We start from the raw sequence: 15,528 nt of genomic DNA on the forward strand, positions 1-15,528 counted from the left end.
CAACATTTCTCCATCTCTAATCCAAATTGAAATTAAAAAAGTTCTTCAAACTTTTTGTTTTTTTTTTTAAAATGTATCACAAATTGATTAACACATTATCACTCAATTTATTTTATCTTATCTAAAATCAAATTTTGTCTTTAATATACAAGATTCGCAACAATAAAAAACACAAAGTATTACTATTACAACTCGATACAGTATAATTAGTATAATTCAAAAGCATATAACTAATATAATTGGTACAACTAAAATACATATAATTAATTTAACTGATACAGTTAAAATATGTAATTAATACTAGTTGATACAATTAGAACATGTATAACTAATACAACTTTGCAATTCTGTAATGTTTGTTCCTATAATTGATAAGAAATATTTGGTTATCAATAGAGAAAACCGTGAGGAGATATTTATAATAAAAAACATTTGTTGACACTTATAAGAAATATTCATAGCTAACACTGTCAACAATGTCTAGCAATATTCCTGGTAAAAATCAACAACCGACTTGGCTTGAGGATCAAATCATATATTCTGGTTGAATTATATTCAAAATTCACATTAAGATTTAGATTTTAGCAAAAGGGAAAAACAATGTTGACTTATTTTATTTTGTCAACCAATGTGGAGCTATCTAAATATATTTTCTACCGAAAGATCTTAGAAGAAACATAAGATATGTGAGTATTGATCGCAAAACTAAATAACATATATATATATATATTTGTTAATTTCTTAAAAATAAAATCAACTATATATTAAATTTTATCATAAAAATTTGTTAAAAGAATTTAAAATTTGTATTTTTGTGACCAAGAAACACACAAGAAGAAAAATAACGTTTCATTTACTTTATTAAAAAGTAAACGACAATCATACTATTATTCTATAGATATGACTAAATAATTGAATAAAACAAATATTTCCGAGAAAAACTTTATTTAGTATTCAAAAATTTTCGATCTTTTTTCACTTTTTGTTTGAAAGAATTAATTTTTCTGAATCTAAAAATTATTATTTTTTAAATTATTCTTATAAACTCTAAATCTAGATTAATTAAATCTATGTGTATAAATGTATTTACTTCTATAGTAAATCTATTTTGATCATTTTGATTATTGTAAGCTATTTTTATGATAAAATAACTGTTTAGTGTTATACTAAGATATTTAAAAATTACTACAATCTATAATTTATCTATAAGCCATTGTAAAGATCGTGTATATATTCTCATCTAAATTTGAATCATTATCTACATGAATAATATAATTTGAATCATTATCATCGTTTATATGTGAATAGGAATATTAACCAGAATAATATTATTTCATCCTCTAGGACCTCTACACAAGTCGTTGATTTTACCAGGGATATTGCTTGAGTTTTTTTTCTAACCGTGGAATTTTACGCGGGTGAATGAAAATCCGGTTTGATTATAACTGAACCGAACAGTTTTGATTCAAACCGTTGCCTAAGAGTCCCAAAATAATAATTTTCTTTTTCTGTGTTAAACGAAGAACTCGATGGAAGAGAAGAAGACGAAGGCGAAGAAGAAACCCTCAAAGAAGAGCGAATTCGAGCTCTGCAAGGTGTGCCGATTCCATCACGACCAAGGCCCGCGCCACAAGTACTTCCCTCGCCACAAAGAGCTCCTCTCAGCTTTCCTCAATCGATTCCGATCCAAAATAGCCGACGTCAGATTCTTCCTCAAAAACCCTAGCTTTCTAAGGCCACAAGAGGAGTCTCAAAACCGTGTTTGGTGCGTCTTCTGCGATGAGGACATCGTCGAGCTCGGCAGCTCCTTTGCATGGTATGACACTCCCTTGATTTGAGTCTGGTTTCGTTCGATTTGTAGTGAGGGAGAGAATAGTTGTTGTTGATAGAGTTAACTGTGCTAGAAAACTTTGATTGTATCTTATAGAAGGAGACTAACAAAAGCTTCATCCTTTTTCTGCACATATATAATGTTTTGTTTGTATCAGTTCAAAGGCAATCAATCACTTTGCGAGCTCCGAACATCACAAGAATGTCAAGCAGTTTCTCTGGAAACATGGCCCATCGATGGATTGCGCTGACGATTTCAAAATCTCAGATGCTGATGTAGCTAAGGTAAGTCCTTGAAGACTATGAAGATTATATTTTGTTGAGTTATGTGATGAAACTCTGTTTATGGTGGATGCAGTGGGTGAGAAAATGCACGGCATTGGGAAACAAAGATGCATCTTCTTGCAGAGGACAGCTTTCTAGTGATATCCACAATAATAAACTTGAGTTTGAAAGAACTGAAAAAGTTCAAACGCACTATATTAATCCAAATGATTTAAATGATGTTAAGCCTTTACTGTATAATACGAATGAGTATCAGATATCACATTCAGGAGTTACACATTATGGTTCACATCTGAACTTGGATGCTTCCCATCTCCCTCCAGGTAGGTGTCTGCTTGATTTTGATGATGACTGCTTCATCTTCTAGGTCTCATCAATGTAGCAGATATGATATGCACTAGTTACTCTTCTTTTGTTTGTCTCCTTGTCAGGTGTGATTGGAATGACTAGCAATTCTTCTTCACTTTACGGGGACTCTACCGGGAATGTTCACACTGGAGCTCCCCCTCCGTGGCTTAATCCAAATGGTGGGAATATCTACAACCAATCAGACATTACCAAAGTTCAGGAAAAGCTTCCTGCAAAGACTAGTAAGCTGAACCCTCATAGGGTTGGCGCTGCATGGGCTGAAAGGAGAAAGATTGAGATGGAGATGGAGAAGAGAGGACTAGCAGTGAATATCAACACTGATGCAGACTGGCTTCCTAACTTTGGTCGAGTTTGGCAATCAGGCACTCGTAAAGATTCTAGAAAAGAATTTGAGAAGGAAAAACGGAAGTTAGTTGTCACAGCTGAAAGCATCTCCATGGAATCAGAAGAACGGAAGTTAGTCAAAACCGAAAGCATCTCAGTGGAATCAGGAGAACCAGTCCAGATACAACCATACGTTAGCAAACGAGCGGTATGTTTTACATTTATAATACTAAACTGCAGATGCCTTATTTGTTCTGATTGATATCTCTTTAAGTCATAGTTGTGCCGTCTTCCTTTTAAAATCCTCATTTACTCACAAGTAGATAGATAAGTATTGCTTTGTTAGTTACTGTTATTGACGTCTACTTGGAGAAGTACATCTCAGTGACCTTACTTCCGTATATTTATTGCCATTGCAGCGAGCAATGAAGAGTGGTGAGTGATGGTTGTGGCTGACATTCAAAATGGAAACAAGTACGGATCATTCATGTTGAAAATTTATAACCCTCTTTTCTTGTCGAGCTCTGAAAGAATTTTAGAGGCATGTGATCATGGATACTCCTTTGAAGTAGTGTAAGAAAATGGATACATTTTTTTCTTTTGTACTGGAATCTTATGCAGTAATAATAATATTATCATAGAGAAACGCCTTTCTTCTACTATCTATAATCTTCATTTGGGTTTTTCATGTAAGTAAAAAAATGTATCTTCCCATGTTGTGATTCTACTTGGACACATACTGTAGTTGGAATGACATTTGTCCAGAAAAACTCTGATTGCTACTCTACATTGAAATGCTTATTTGAAAAGATGATTTTCAACACTGTACTGAGATAAAGACGCAGTAGTGTGTTTAACTGAGGGAGCAACAAGCTTGCTCTTAAACTAGATGTACAATTCTTTTGCTAATATCTGACCAGAGATGTTTCTGGTGAGCAAAACCTAGATGTATTTGATTGACCATTTATCCGAAACTTCCACAAGTTTCCTTTAGCTGAAACCTGATTCTCTCGGCATAAGAACTCCCAGGAGAACCACTTCTCAGCAGTCCTTTGCACATCATGCACTAAAACATCTGTTGTTGAGTTACTGCTTCCTCTTCTTGCTAACACAGCTGCGGTGTATATACTCCCCATCCTACCTGGCGCCTCTAAGTCATCCCCACGTGGCCCATCGACGACGATCACATCCCATTTGGTGTTGTGTACTTCCTGTGGCAAATCCTTCAGTTTCAACTTGCAGTCTGATGAGTCTTGATGGAGATGATTCATATTTGGTGCGCATGCGGGGTTAGACCGGGCATGTCGAAGCAGCTTGTAAGTGTTCTTGACTTCCATCTGATCATATTTCAAGCTATAGACTCTTGTGTTGTTTGATGTCGTTATCTTTGAAGGTTCATCGTCTATAATAACGGTGATGCCTCTTGTGTTTAATGAAGATAGCATGAGGTATTGATGTGCAAACCCGAAAACTAGAACGTTGCAAAGGGATCTAAGAGCAATGGTGTCTGATAAGAGCTTGAGTTCCTTTTCCGTGAGAGCGCTCTGGCTCGCGTTAGCCTTGATCTGCTGACTGGACTCAGAGGGACTCAACCGAAATGTGGTTGAAGAGAAGGGTCGAGACGCAGGGGATGAAGACTTTAATGAGATACGGAGGAGTCGAAGAACAGAGAAGCTTGTAAGGATGAAGATAAGAAGAGGTATGAGTTTACGAACAGTGAGCTTTGGCATTGTGAACTTTGATTCTTTCTGATGTTTGGGATTATCAGGGGAGGAAGGAGGTGAGAATCTGAGTAGAGGGTTGAGAATGTGAAGTGAAGATTGATGAAGTTGTGGAGGCATTATCACCTTGTACTCAATATCATGAGTTTTCAAAAAAGTTTTGCTAATTGGTGTTTCAATCTTTGTGGTTTTATATGATTAAGAGTTATGTGTCAACTTCGAGTGAATAACAAGGAAAGGTCGCCTTGCTTCTATTCCAAGATTCTCTCTTCTTTTTCTTTTTCTTTTTCTTTGTTGTCATGTCATTTGCTATGTTAGTTCGGGTTCACCTAATATCAAATCATTATCTTATGATTGTTTATTTGTCATATCATGGGAGTGGCAAAGATTTTGGTCAAAAGTTGAGTGACAGCGTGGACGTTGATGATTCAAACATAGAGCCTGTGTTTGACGCCCTCGCTCATAAAAGATGTGGAGGCAACAATCATCTTACGATGTGTTTGTCATTGTCGAGTGAATAAGCATGCATCTGGAACATATTTGGTGAATTGGTTGTTGGTTGTTTATGTGAAATTCTTGGAGTTGAGTTATGGGTTGAATCGGAGGCAAAAGTGTTACAGAATACGCCGTTGGAGATTTTATTCGTCACCATAAGTAAGAGTTAGCCTTGCCTCTCCCACATTCACAAATACCATGCAATTTCCAACACCCAAGTAAAAATAAAAACAGTGACATATATTAAACAGAATTCTGCAATTTGCAACAAAAGTTTTACTCTTTCTTTCCAGCATCTGAACCCAAAAAAAAAAAAAAGAAGTGAATGTCTTCTTGAAACAACAAAAGCTTTTAACTACTACCCTTCTCCATCCTCTCCCTGGATCTGCAAACACACCACACCAAACAATATTAAGAGTAAACCCCAAAAATGATACAAGCACAATAATGCAAAATCTAATCCACTTCTAATTTGGTAATTCCCAATTTTTATCTAAACAACAGTTAGATATCATTCAAATATCTTCTTCGGTTACTCATATTCCCTTGACATGCTAAATACAATGGTCATGATCGAATCACAAAGTGTTCTATCAGTATTTTAGATTACTTGACTGGACGATGAAATGACAACCAAAATTTAAAAGACTATATATATCATCAATACTTGAACCAAACCAGCAGTTGCATAAACGCTTAAGTCAATGTCATATACATCTTAGTTTATATAATTTTAAATTGAAGCATGTGTCCATTTGAAGCAAAAGAAAGAAGAAAGGGGGTGAAGAGGATTCACCTTAAGTAGCACCGACGATGATGTTGTTGATAGGAATAAAGATGAGCTTCACAAAGAATCCCACGAATCCCATCACTACAAACCCAATAGCTGTACGGACCGCCACTTTCGTGAATTCTTACAACCAAAAAGAAACACACATAATCAGACAAATCTTCCTCATAATGGACAACAACAACAGCAACAAGGATCTCTCTCTCTCTCTCTCTCTCTCCATTAAACATACAGATCTTCCAATCCGCAATTTAAAAAAACGATAGATCAGATGATTAAAACACACAGAGATCGCTCATGCATAACTATCTAAAAGACACGGAAAGACCGAGCTCGTTCAATTACCTTTGCGATCTGGTTTGTGGCAACGCTTAACGAGGCGAATGCTGTCCTTGGCAAAGTCTCTTAGAGGATCTACGACTGAATCGATGGCATCCATGGCGATTTCTTTGACTTTTTCTTTTTTTTTTTATTTAATTTGTGTTTTTCTTTTCTTATTTTCTGGATTGGTTCGAAGAGAAACAAGTTTGATATATGAAGGCTGAAGTCAAGAGAGAGAAATAACGTCACATTGATATTGAACAGCCAATCACAGGCCGAGACGACGATGAATGTCAGCCATGTCATCAAAGTTCAAACTGTACAGAGCCTAGGCCCAAGCCCACGAAAACAATCTTTATGGGCTTTGTGATGCATTCATCAATTTTGATAATAAGAAAAACAACATAAGTCTCTAAATGTTTTCACATGAGAGCAAAGACGAAGGTTTTAGTCTCATTCATTCTGTATCCACCAACAATACTAGAGAAATTATATTATTCTCCAACGTAGTTTATTTTCAGTTTGCCATTAGAAGTGATAGGCATTTAAAAGCTCTAAAACAGCCGTAAGCTGAAGTTGGGAGATCTTTCAAGAAGAACAAAAGAAGCTTACCAAATTCTATGCGGTAAGCAGAAGGAAACTTTGGAAAATCCTATCAATGAAAGGATAATAGAAGAAGTTAAAGCTTACAAAAGATGGCAGAGATTAGCGGACTTGGAGGAAGATTTTTTGAAACAGAAATCAAAATTACATTGGTTGGATGTTGGAGATGGGAACAATAAAGCTTTTCACTGCGCCGCTAAAATCAGGGAGATTCAGAATACAATTTATGAGATTCGGTGTGCTGATGGGAGTCTTGTTAAAGCGGAGAATTTGATAAAGAAAGAAGCTGAGAGACATTTCGAATAGTTTATGTCTGCACAATCTACAGAGTTTGAAGGAGCGACGGTGGGAAAACTTAAAGATTTGCTTCAGTTCCAATGTAGTGAGGATGATTGCGCAAAACTAATGAAGGTAGTAACTAAAGAAGAGATTGAAAGGGTTTTGTTCAAGATGCCAGGGAGTAAAGCCCAAGGACCTGACGGTTACACAGTAGAGTTCTTCAAGGAATCATGGAATATCATTGGCAAAGATGTAGTAGTGGCAGTGCAGTCTTTCTTTGCATTGGGGTTTCTACCTAAAGGACTTAATTCTACTATCTTGTCCTTAATTCCGAAGAAGAAAGAGGCTAAAGAAATGAAAGACTACAGGCCGATCTCCTGTTGTAACGTGCTATACAAGCTGATTTCGAAGATTCTTGCCAATAGATTGAAGAGAATTCTATCTCGGTGTATTTCTTGGAATCAATCTGCTTTCATTAAGGAGAGATTACTTATGGGGAGTGTACTGATGGCGACGGAATTGGTCAAAGACTATCATAAGGATACAATATCGCCGAGGTGTGCAATGCAGATTGATATTTCCAAAGCGTTCGATTCAGTTCAATGGGAGTTTCTTCTCAACACGTTAAAAGCTCTTGGCCTCCCAGATAAGTTCACACATTGGATCTCATTATGTATAACAACGGCTTCCTTCTCGGTTCAAGTGAATGGAGAGCTTGTAGGTTATTTTCAAAGCAAAAGGGGTCTGAGGCAGGGGTGTTCTTTATCTCCGTATCTCTTCGTGGTTTGTATGAATGTTCTGTCTAGAATGCTGGATAAAGCAGCAGTGAGCGGGAAGATAGGGTATCACCCAAGATGTCAGAGTATAGAACTGACGCATCTATGCTTTGCGGACGATCTTATGGTTTTTGCAGATGGGACTAGAGAATCTATTGAAGAGATACTGAAGGTGTTTGATGAGTTCGACAGGATGACAGGGCTTAAAATTAGTTTGGAGAAGTCTACTCTGTTTCTAGCAGGGGTGTCAACACAAAGTCAAGAAGAAATCCTCAGACATTTTCCTTTTTCTTCGGGTAAGCTTCTTGTTCGCTATCTTGGACTCCCTCTATTGACAAAGAATATGACGGTGCTGGACTACCTGTCGCTGATAGAAAAGATAAGGAAAAAGATTGGGTCTTGGACAGGAAGATTTTTATCCTATGCTGGTAGACTCCAACTAATCAACTCTATTATATCAAGTTTGGCAAACTTTTGGATGGCGGCGTTTAGATTGCCAAGTAGTTGTCTGAAGGAGATTGAGAGGCTTTGCTCTGCTTTTCTATGGTCGGGGCCGGAGTTAAACCACAAGAAGGCAAAAGTTGCATGGTCGGATTTGTATAGACCAAAGCAAGAGGGAGGGTTGGGACTGAGGAAGCTGAAGGAAACAAATAATGTAAGCTGTTTGAAGTTAATATGGAGGTTGCTCTCTTCTAACTCGATGTGGGTTAACTGGGTTAAAAAATATTTGATTAGAAAAGGCTCGATCTGGACGGTTAGAGAAAACACTCAATCTGGCTCTTGGATGTGGAAGAAGATATTGAAGTGTAGAGAGACTGCGAAAAGAATGTATAAAGTGGAAGTAAAAGACGGGAAAAAAACATCCTTTTGGTTTGAGAATTGGTCAACAATGGGCTGTTTGAAGGATATACATTGATCTGGGGATTTCGATAAAAGCAACAGTGGAAGAGAGTTGGAAGCATAAAAGGAGACGACATCGAGTTGTGTTATTGAATAAGGTGGAGGATGAGATTGAAAGGTTAAGGGACAGTAGAACACGAGAAACAGATGTATCCTTATGGCTAAGTGGAAAGAGTTATAGGAAATGGTTCTCTTCTAAGGGAACTTGGGAAGCCATAAGAGTAAAGCACCAGCTATGCCATTGGAGTAAAGTAGTGTGGTTTAAGTATGCGACACCGAAGTATGCTTTCATTCTATGGTTAGCTATGAAAGGGAGGCTCGCAACTGGTGATCGCATGATACACTGGAATGGGAGTACAAATACATCTTGTGTCTTATGTACTGAGCCACTGGAAACGGTTGAGCACTTGTTTTTTGAGTGTTCTTACTTACTCTACTCAGATTTGGGGAGCTTTGATGAAGGGATTATTGAGAGACAAGTTTACAGTGAGTTGGGAAGGATTGATGAGAATTATGAGTGATACAAGGAGAAGGAAGATGCATTTGTTTCTTATCAAGTACATGTTTCAAGCGACTGTGTACATGATTTGGAGAGAACGTAACAGAAGAAGGCATGGAGAAGCTGAAGCTCCAGCAGGGTTTTTGATAAAACTACTTGATAAGAACATGAGAAACAGGCTCACTCTAGTGCAAAGGGGATGGGATAAAGAGATTGGAGAAAGAATGCAACATTGGTTCAATACAAGATAGAATTTGATGCATTTTAAAATAGGAGTCTCATGAAAAGTTTGCTTTCATTATAGGAAAAGTATACAACTCTTGTAACAAGGTTTTTTTCTTTTGAATTAAATTTAACATTCAATTCAAAAAAAAAAAAAAAAGTGATAGGCATTTTGATATGTTCCTTTGAGTCAGCTTGATAAGTCAAGAGATAATTAAATACAGTATACAGAGGCATAGAGGCAGTTGCTTCTTGACCGAAGACAATGTGGCGAGGAAGGCAAAGGCTCTCACGTTCGTAGAGGCTTTGTCGTGAGTTATCTTAATTGCTTGTACGTTGACTCTTCATGCAGATGTTGTAAAACACCATGAGTCTACTTTTGACATGAGATAGTGATTGAATATTCAATTATTCATGTTGAGGTCACCATGAGATCAGAGTTGAGAACTGCACCACATTCTTTTTCAATGCTAAAAATAACAGTTAGAACTTAGAAGTCGTGTAACAAACATCATCCAGCTCATCAAATTGTATAGGGTCATTCAAAGCTTTTTTATTTAATCCTCAAAAGAAACTCATACCGTCTCTCAGTATCGACTTGTAAAGTGATGAACTTAAAAAGTAAAGCATCTAATTGTTATAAGGGAAGGCATTAAGAGTAGATTCCTCCATGTCAAAGGTTGGAGCATACCAACCGAGCTCATCGACGAGCTTCTTCATCCTCTCCTCTTGCCCCTTTGAGTCTCCAAAAGCAGTTGTGAAAGGATACACAAACGTGACTTTAGTAGCCATACACCTGTAAGCAACCACATCTCCCTTCACCAAAAACTCCATCACATCTCTGCTTTGGTTAAATCCTCCTCCTTCTACCTCCGCCTCCAAATATCTCCCTGCATTTTTTTGTATCCATTATTTTAAAGTTATCATCTTTTACTCAAAACCAAACATTTATACAGATGCTTTGCTTTACCTTCTGGTTTATCTTCAATAACCACAAACTTGGGGTTCTTCTGGGTTTTGGCTATTGCTTCCTTCAGTTTCTGTGTAAACAAGAATCAGAAACAGCCAATTCAGAAGACCTGAATTGTTAAAAAAAAAAAAGGACCTGGATTGGATCCTGTGTATCAGTTTCTGGGATCGTCAATGGAAATGTAAAGGAAGAAGAGGTTGGGTTCGTGGATACACATCCTGGGTTTGAGGAAGGACAAGGTCTGATTTTGCTGTACAAATGAGAAAAACAACATAGAATCAATCAGGAGATAACACAACGAATGAAAGATGAGGGGGAACAAACCCGTTGAGAAGACCTGTCTGGACGAACTTGGATTGGGTGAAAGGAGTAGTGAGAGGCTGAGAAGAGGAGAGAGAAGGAATGGCTAAGGCAGGGGCAGATGAGGAGTTTAGAGATAGGGCAAGAGCGAAAGATATTAGCTTTGGTAATAGAGAGATTGTAGTAGAGGAGGAGAGTTGTTGTGCTGTTGGGTCTTTCAGTGAACAGACGAGCTTGGTGGTGCAGCTGTTGCTTCTCGGCCGTTGCGGAAGGATGTTGAGTTGCAAATTGGCGACCAGAGTCATGTTTGTATGGTCGTTGTTACTCTCTGCTCCTCCAAATATTTATAAGTATATTGGATCCACTTTGCAGATTGTATTTATTTTAATTTTTTGTTATTTTCTTTCTGTATCCTCATCATCCGGTGCTCTTCAACTTTCTAATAATTTTGGGATGTTAGAGTTTCACACATTTTTATTTTCGTCATCCATTTCCAGAATTTGATGAAACTACAAGTTCAGTGTAACTAACCATGTATTATTATTTTGACAAAATCATTCAATGTTTCACTAAAATCTAAAGTGACTTCAATAACCTATTGACTCGTCACTAATGCCACTAGATAGACTACCAATGAATCAAAATGCGAGAGAGATGAAAAGACGTTCAAATGTCTCGACTCTTGAATTTTTTTTTTGTGTGTGTCTCACCATATTTAAGTAAGAGTTCTTTGATACATCATGCTGTTTTCCATACGCATTTGAACATTTACAGAGAATGAAAAAGAACTCACTGGACAAGGAAGTTCTACTTTCACGATTTAGCAGGTATTATTGTTTCGTTGCCACTATCTTTACATACTTTTAAATATCACGTTTTTTTTTAAATATCACATTTTTTTTATAACAGATGAAAATGAAAACAAAAGAGATAAACATTTGTAAATTCTTAGTTAAGTTTATAGTATTAGATATTTATTTAGTAGATTTATTATATGTCTACAATGTAAAAAGAACTATAAACTCTACTAGGAGCAACTACATATACATAGTGTAGGTGTATTTTTAAACTATGGCCTGTAGGATTATGAGAAAGATTGATCTGTTTAAAACCGGATTAAGGACTTACTAACACAAAGGTACAGGTTACAAATGACAATCCCACATTCTTTGGTGCCATAAGAAACGCCCAGACAACGGGGTTTGTGACTCACACTAATCTCATTACTAGTTCATAATAGAGTGTGTCAAATCTTGGATTATTCATTTTTTTCATCAGATTAATTCATTAGTAGTTAGACCATAGTATATTTTTTAACACTAGAATAAAGTCATAAACCAGAAGAAGAGTAATCTTAGAAAATTAAATAATTGAAATTGTTTTCATTTAAAAAAAAAAAAAACCTTGTTGACTTAAATGGCTGGCACGCTCGGAGAACTTGGACCCAGTTTAAGACCTTTGGAAGACTAGGGTTTGCGCAAGCTCCATTCTTTTTAAAGATTATTCAGTTATTACATTAAGCAAATCTCAATTTTCTGAAACCAAACTTTTGTTTGGATTGATAGATTGAATTTGAGAATGGACGGAGAAGAGCTCACCGAGCAGGAGACTGCCTTGTACGACCGTCAGATTAGGGTTTGGGGCGCTAATGCTCAGCGAAGGTTACTTGTCTCTCTTCAGATTACTTTTACTCTCAACGCTGAATCTAGCTTTTCTATCCTCAAAGTTTGTTCCTTTCACCCTGTATGATCCCAGTTTCGCTTTGGTTCGAGTACTAAACTCCTAAAGTTGTTATCTTTTTTTCTTGCAATTCGCCTTCTGAGTTTCGTTTAGGTTGTTCTGAGTTTACTTCAAAGTTTGTTCCTTTCAGCCTGTATGATTGTAAAGTTGGCTTCTTTTTCTTGCAATTCGTCTTCTGAGTTAGTAAAGAGTTCGGATTAAGCTTCTAAACTATAGTGAGAACTGGTATCTTCTGAGTTTCGTTTAGGTTGTTCTGAGATGAGACAGTAACATAGTATTTACCTTCAAAGTTTGTTCCTTTCAGCTTGTATGATTGTAAAGTTGGTTTCTTTTTCTTGCAATTCATCTTCTGAGTTAGTAAAGATTTCGGATTACGCTTCTAAACTAGTGAGAACTGGTATATGTTGTTCTGAGATGAGACAGTAACATAGTATCTACCTTCAAGTTCTAGTAGAGTATTTGGTTTTGGATCTGCTGAAGCCTTCTTCGTTGAAAGAGCACACTATCATGTAGTTACTATGTAAGCTTGACACCATTTGATATACTGTGGGGTTTATCTTTTGTTTGCAGATTGACCAAATCTCATATCTTGGTCTCTGGAATCAAGGGGACTGTTGCTGAGGTAGCTTCGTAGCTCTAAATCTGTTACTGAGATGTCATGCTTTTCTATTAGTTAGTTGAATGGTTTCTTACTACATTACTTGGTTTTGGTTTTGGTTTTGGTTTTGGTGGGTAGTTTTGCAAGAACATTGTGCTGGCAGGAGTGGGTAGTGTGACTTTAATGGATGATAGTTTAGTGAACGAGGAGGCTTTGAACGCAAACTTCTTGATTCCACCTGATGAAAATGCTTACAGAGGCAAAACTGTGGCTGAGATCTGTTGTGATTCACTCAAGGACTTTAACCCTATGGTCCTTGTTTCAGTCGAGAAAGGTTTCTCTCTGATAACACCCTCTCCTTAATATTGTTTTAATAACACACACCACACTATTGTCTGATCAATCATTTTTCTCAAAATCTTTCAGGTGATTTGTCGGCACGCAGCACTGAGTTTTTCGAGAAGTTTGATGTAGTGGTTATAGGCTACGGTTCTCTTGCTACCAAAGTAATCTTCAACAACTTTTTATACAACGTGCCCCCCTGCTTGCATTTATCACTTCAATAACGTTGTTGTTTCTATTTTTGTTGCAGAAAGCTGTTAATGAAAAATGTAGGAAGCTATCGAAACGAGTGGCGTTCTATACCGTCGATTGTAGAGACTCATGTGGTGAAATCTTTGTCGACCTTCAGGATTACAAATACACAAAGGTACCCTGCATGATGTTGCAATTTTGTATGTCTATTCTGACTTCTCTCTTGTGGAACTTCCAACAGAAAAAGCTTGAAGAGAAGGTGGAATGTGAATTAAACTTTCCAAGTTTCCAGGTACCATTCTATTCACTAACTTTCTCTGGTTTTTGAATAGTCCTTACGCATCTGTATAAAGAGGTAATGTCGTTTTTTGGTTTATTGCCATAGGAAGCGGTATCAGTACCTTGGAAACCGATTCCTAGGAGAACAGCAAAGCTTTACTTTGCCATGAGAGGTGTTTACTAGTTACTACACTTACAAATGCTTTCTCGAAAGACTTCACTGAATCTTTTGGTGTCTCTCATGTAAAATGTACAGTAATAGAAGTGTTTGAGGAGAATGAAGGGCGTAAACATGGACAATGCTCACTGCTTGATCTTCCCACAGTCTTGGAAATCAAAAAGAAACTCTGTGAGGCTAACGTGAGTGTTCCTTTTGTTCTTTCTGTTCTTTATAAAACGTCAATTGAAGATCACTGAAAAAAATATGAATATTGGGACAGACTGTGAGCGAGAGCCATGTACCAGATAGTCTCTTGGAGAGACTTATCACCGGTACTATCGAGTTCCCACCAGCTTGTGCCATCGTAGGAGGAATACTAGCACAGGTTCTCTTCTCTCTCTTTCCATAATGGAATCTTCTGACGATAGACTTGTAATTCTGACAAAAGAGAGGGGTTTGATTGATGGGTTGCAGGAAGTGATAAAAGCTGTATCAGGCAAAGGAGAGCCATTAAAGAACTTCTTCTACTATGATGCTCAGGATGGCAAAGGTGTGATGGAAAACATCTCCAACTCTTTTACCTCTTAACCAGCTAGCTAGCAAGCTGTCCTACGTTTTTATCTAAAGACTGAATGTTTCTTTTGAATTCTTCTAATGTTCGGTTACGAATATGATACTCCTTGCTTGTAGAATAATTTGTTCAGCAACGGATACTTTGAATTTTCAGTGGTCAAGTTTCGAAATTTTTATAATTCAATTAAGAGAGAGAATTCAAAAAGTAGATAGTAATTAGCGAGATCTCATCGCTAGATTTTCGCCCTATTTAAAACCAAAGTTCTCTTTCCATTCTACTCTCTAGTTCTTAGTCAAGTAAGATTTTCTCAAGGGAAAGAAAAATGGAAGAAAGACATGAGCGACTGAATCAACAGTTCACTGAGCTTGAAAAGGAATGGGCGGCCATGAAAACAAGCAAAGGCTCATCTGCAGTTTCGCGTATCACTACTGAAGAAGCTCTGGAGTTTGTGGAATACTCTCCAAGAGAGCTGATGCTCTCTCTCCAACACGACCAGGCTTGTCCAGAGGCAGAGATGAGATCACCATGTAGGAGAAAACTCTTTCACGACTCTGATGATGATAGTGATAATGAGGCCAAGATGACACCGTTGTCTCATTCGACTTGTTGGTCTTCGAATGTGATGAGAGTGGGAGATACTAATAACAAGAAGGAGATGAAGAAGAAGAATAAAAGAGGAATGATTGTGTGTGTTGTTAGTATGGTTGTTATTTTGTTAATGTCCATGTTTTTGGCTGTTTTGATGGATGGTTTTGAGTTTGACCATAGGCAGATTAATACTTTGGTTCCTACTTGATTTTTTGTTTTGTTTTGTTTGAGATGCTCATCAAACTCAATAAAGTAAAAGGTTTTTCAGTCTCTCGATATTACCTACCAATTGGATGAAAGATGCAAGTAGAAAAAAACTACACTAGTAAAAAAAGTTAATTTTTTTTGGGGGTGGGGGGGGGGGGGAATTG

The 15,528-nt window shown here is 37.1% G+C and overlaps 6 protein-coding genes and 1 pseudogene across 6 annotated transcripts; 4 read left to right on the top strand and 3 right to left on the bottom strand.

Moving 5' to 3' along the window:
* Positions 1-1,503: 1,503 nt before the first annotated feature.
* Positions 1,504-3,472, top strand: LOC106314366 (TITAN-like protein). The gene is made up of 5 exons (XM_013752248.1): positions 1,504-1,816; positions 1,989-2,115; positions 2,189-2,438; positions 2,547-3,016; positions 3,228-3,472. The coding sequence occupies exons 1-5, from the start codon at positions 1,530-1,532 to the stop codon at positions 3,249-3,251; spliced, it is 1,158 nt and encodes a 385-aa protein (XP_013607702.1). The 5' UTR covers positions 1,504-1,529; the 3' UTR covers positions 3,252-3,472.
* Positions 3,473-3,498: 26 nt separating this feature from the next.
* On the bottom strand, positions 3,499-4,713 carry LOC106314374 (glucuronoxylan 4-O-methyltransferase 1). Its single transcript, XM_013752254.1, has one exon. It carries the CDS (start codon positions 4,647-4,649, stop codon positions 3,714-3,716), a length of 936 nt encoding a protein of 311 aa, XP_013607708.1. The 5' UTR covers positions 4,650-4,713; the 3' UTR covers positions 3,499-3,713.
* Positions 4,714-5,243: 530 nt separating this feature from the next.
* LOC106314382 (protein transport protein Sec61 subunit gamma-1) lies at positions 5,244-6,397 on the bottom strand. Its single transcript, XM_013752261.1, has 3 exons — positions 6,160-6,397; positions 5,821-5,937; positions 5,244-5,409 (listed from the first exon to the last, which is right to left on the bottom strand). Exons 1-2 carry the CDS (start codon positions 6,251-6,253, stop codon positions 5,822-5,824), a joined length of 210 nt encoding a protein of 69 aa, XP_013607715.1. The 5' UTR covers positions 6,254-6,397; the 3' UTR covers positions 5,244-5,409; position 5,821.
* A 37-nt stretch (positions 6,398-6,434) lies between these two features.
* Positions 6,435-9,443, top strand: LOC106331654 (annotated as a pseudogene).
* Positions 9,444-9,947: 504 nt separating this feature from the next.
* On the bottom strand, positions 9,948-11,020 carry LOC106342529 (thylakoid lumenal 17.9 kDa protein, chloroplastic). Its single transcript, XM_013781497.1, has 4 exons — positions 10,709-11,020; positions 10,520-10,634; positions 10,385-10,454; positions 9,948-10,304 (listed from the first exon to the last, which is right to left on the bottom strand). Exons 1-4 carry the CDS (start codon positions 10,987-10,989, stop codon positions 10,045-10,047), a joined length of 726 nt encoding a protein of 241 aa, XP_013636951.1. The 5' UTR covers positions 10,990-11,020; the 3' UTR covers positions 9,948-10,044.
* A 1,056-nt stretch (positions 11,021-12,076) lies between these two features.
* On the top strand, positions 12,077-14,752 carry LOC106325250 (SUMO-activating enzyme subunit 1A). Its single transcript, XM_013763288.1, has 11 exons — positions 12,077-12,155; positions 12,250-12,345; positions 12,995-13,046; positions 13,161-13,356; positions 13,449-13,528; positions 13,615-13,731; positions 13,798-13,848; positions 13,942-14,008; positions 14,092-14,195; positions 14,276-14,380; positions 14,470-14,752. Exons 2-11 carry the CDS (start codon positions 12,263-12,265, stop codon positions 14,581-14,583), a joined length of 969 nt encoding a protein of 322 aa, XP_013618742.1. The 5' UTR covers positions 12,077-12,155; positions 12,250-12,262; the 3' UTR covers positions 14,584-14,752.
* A 76-nt stretch (positions 14,753-14,828) lies between these two features.
* Positions 14,829-15,380, top strand: LOC106302442. The gene has a single exon (XM_013738953.1). It carries the CDS (start codon positions 14,892-14,894, stop codon positions 15,363-15,365), a length of 474 nt encoding a protein of 157 aa, XP_013594407.1. The 5' UTR covers positions 14,829-14,891; the 3' UTR covers positions 15,366-15,380.
* The last annotated feature ends 148 nt before the right edge of the window (positions 15,381-15,528 follow it).

Source organism: Brassica oleracea, chromosome C1 (genome assembly GCF_000695525.1).
Source record: "Brassica oleracea var. oleracea cultivar TO1000 chromosome C1, BOL, whole genome shotgun sequence".
Classification (NCBI taxonomy): domain Eukaryota; kingdom Viridiplantae; phylum Streptophyta; class Magnoliopsida; order Brassicales; family Brassicaceae; genus Brassica; species Brassica oleracea.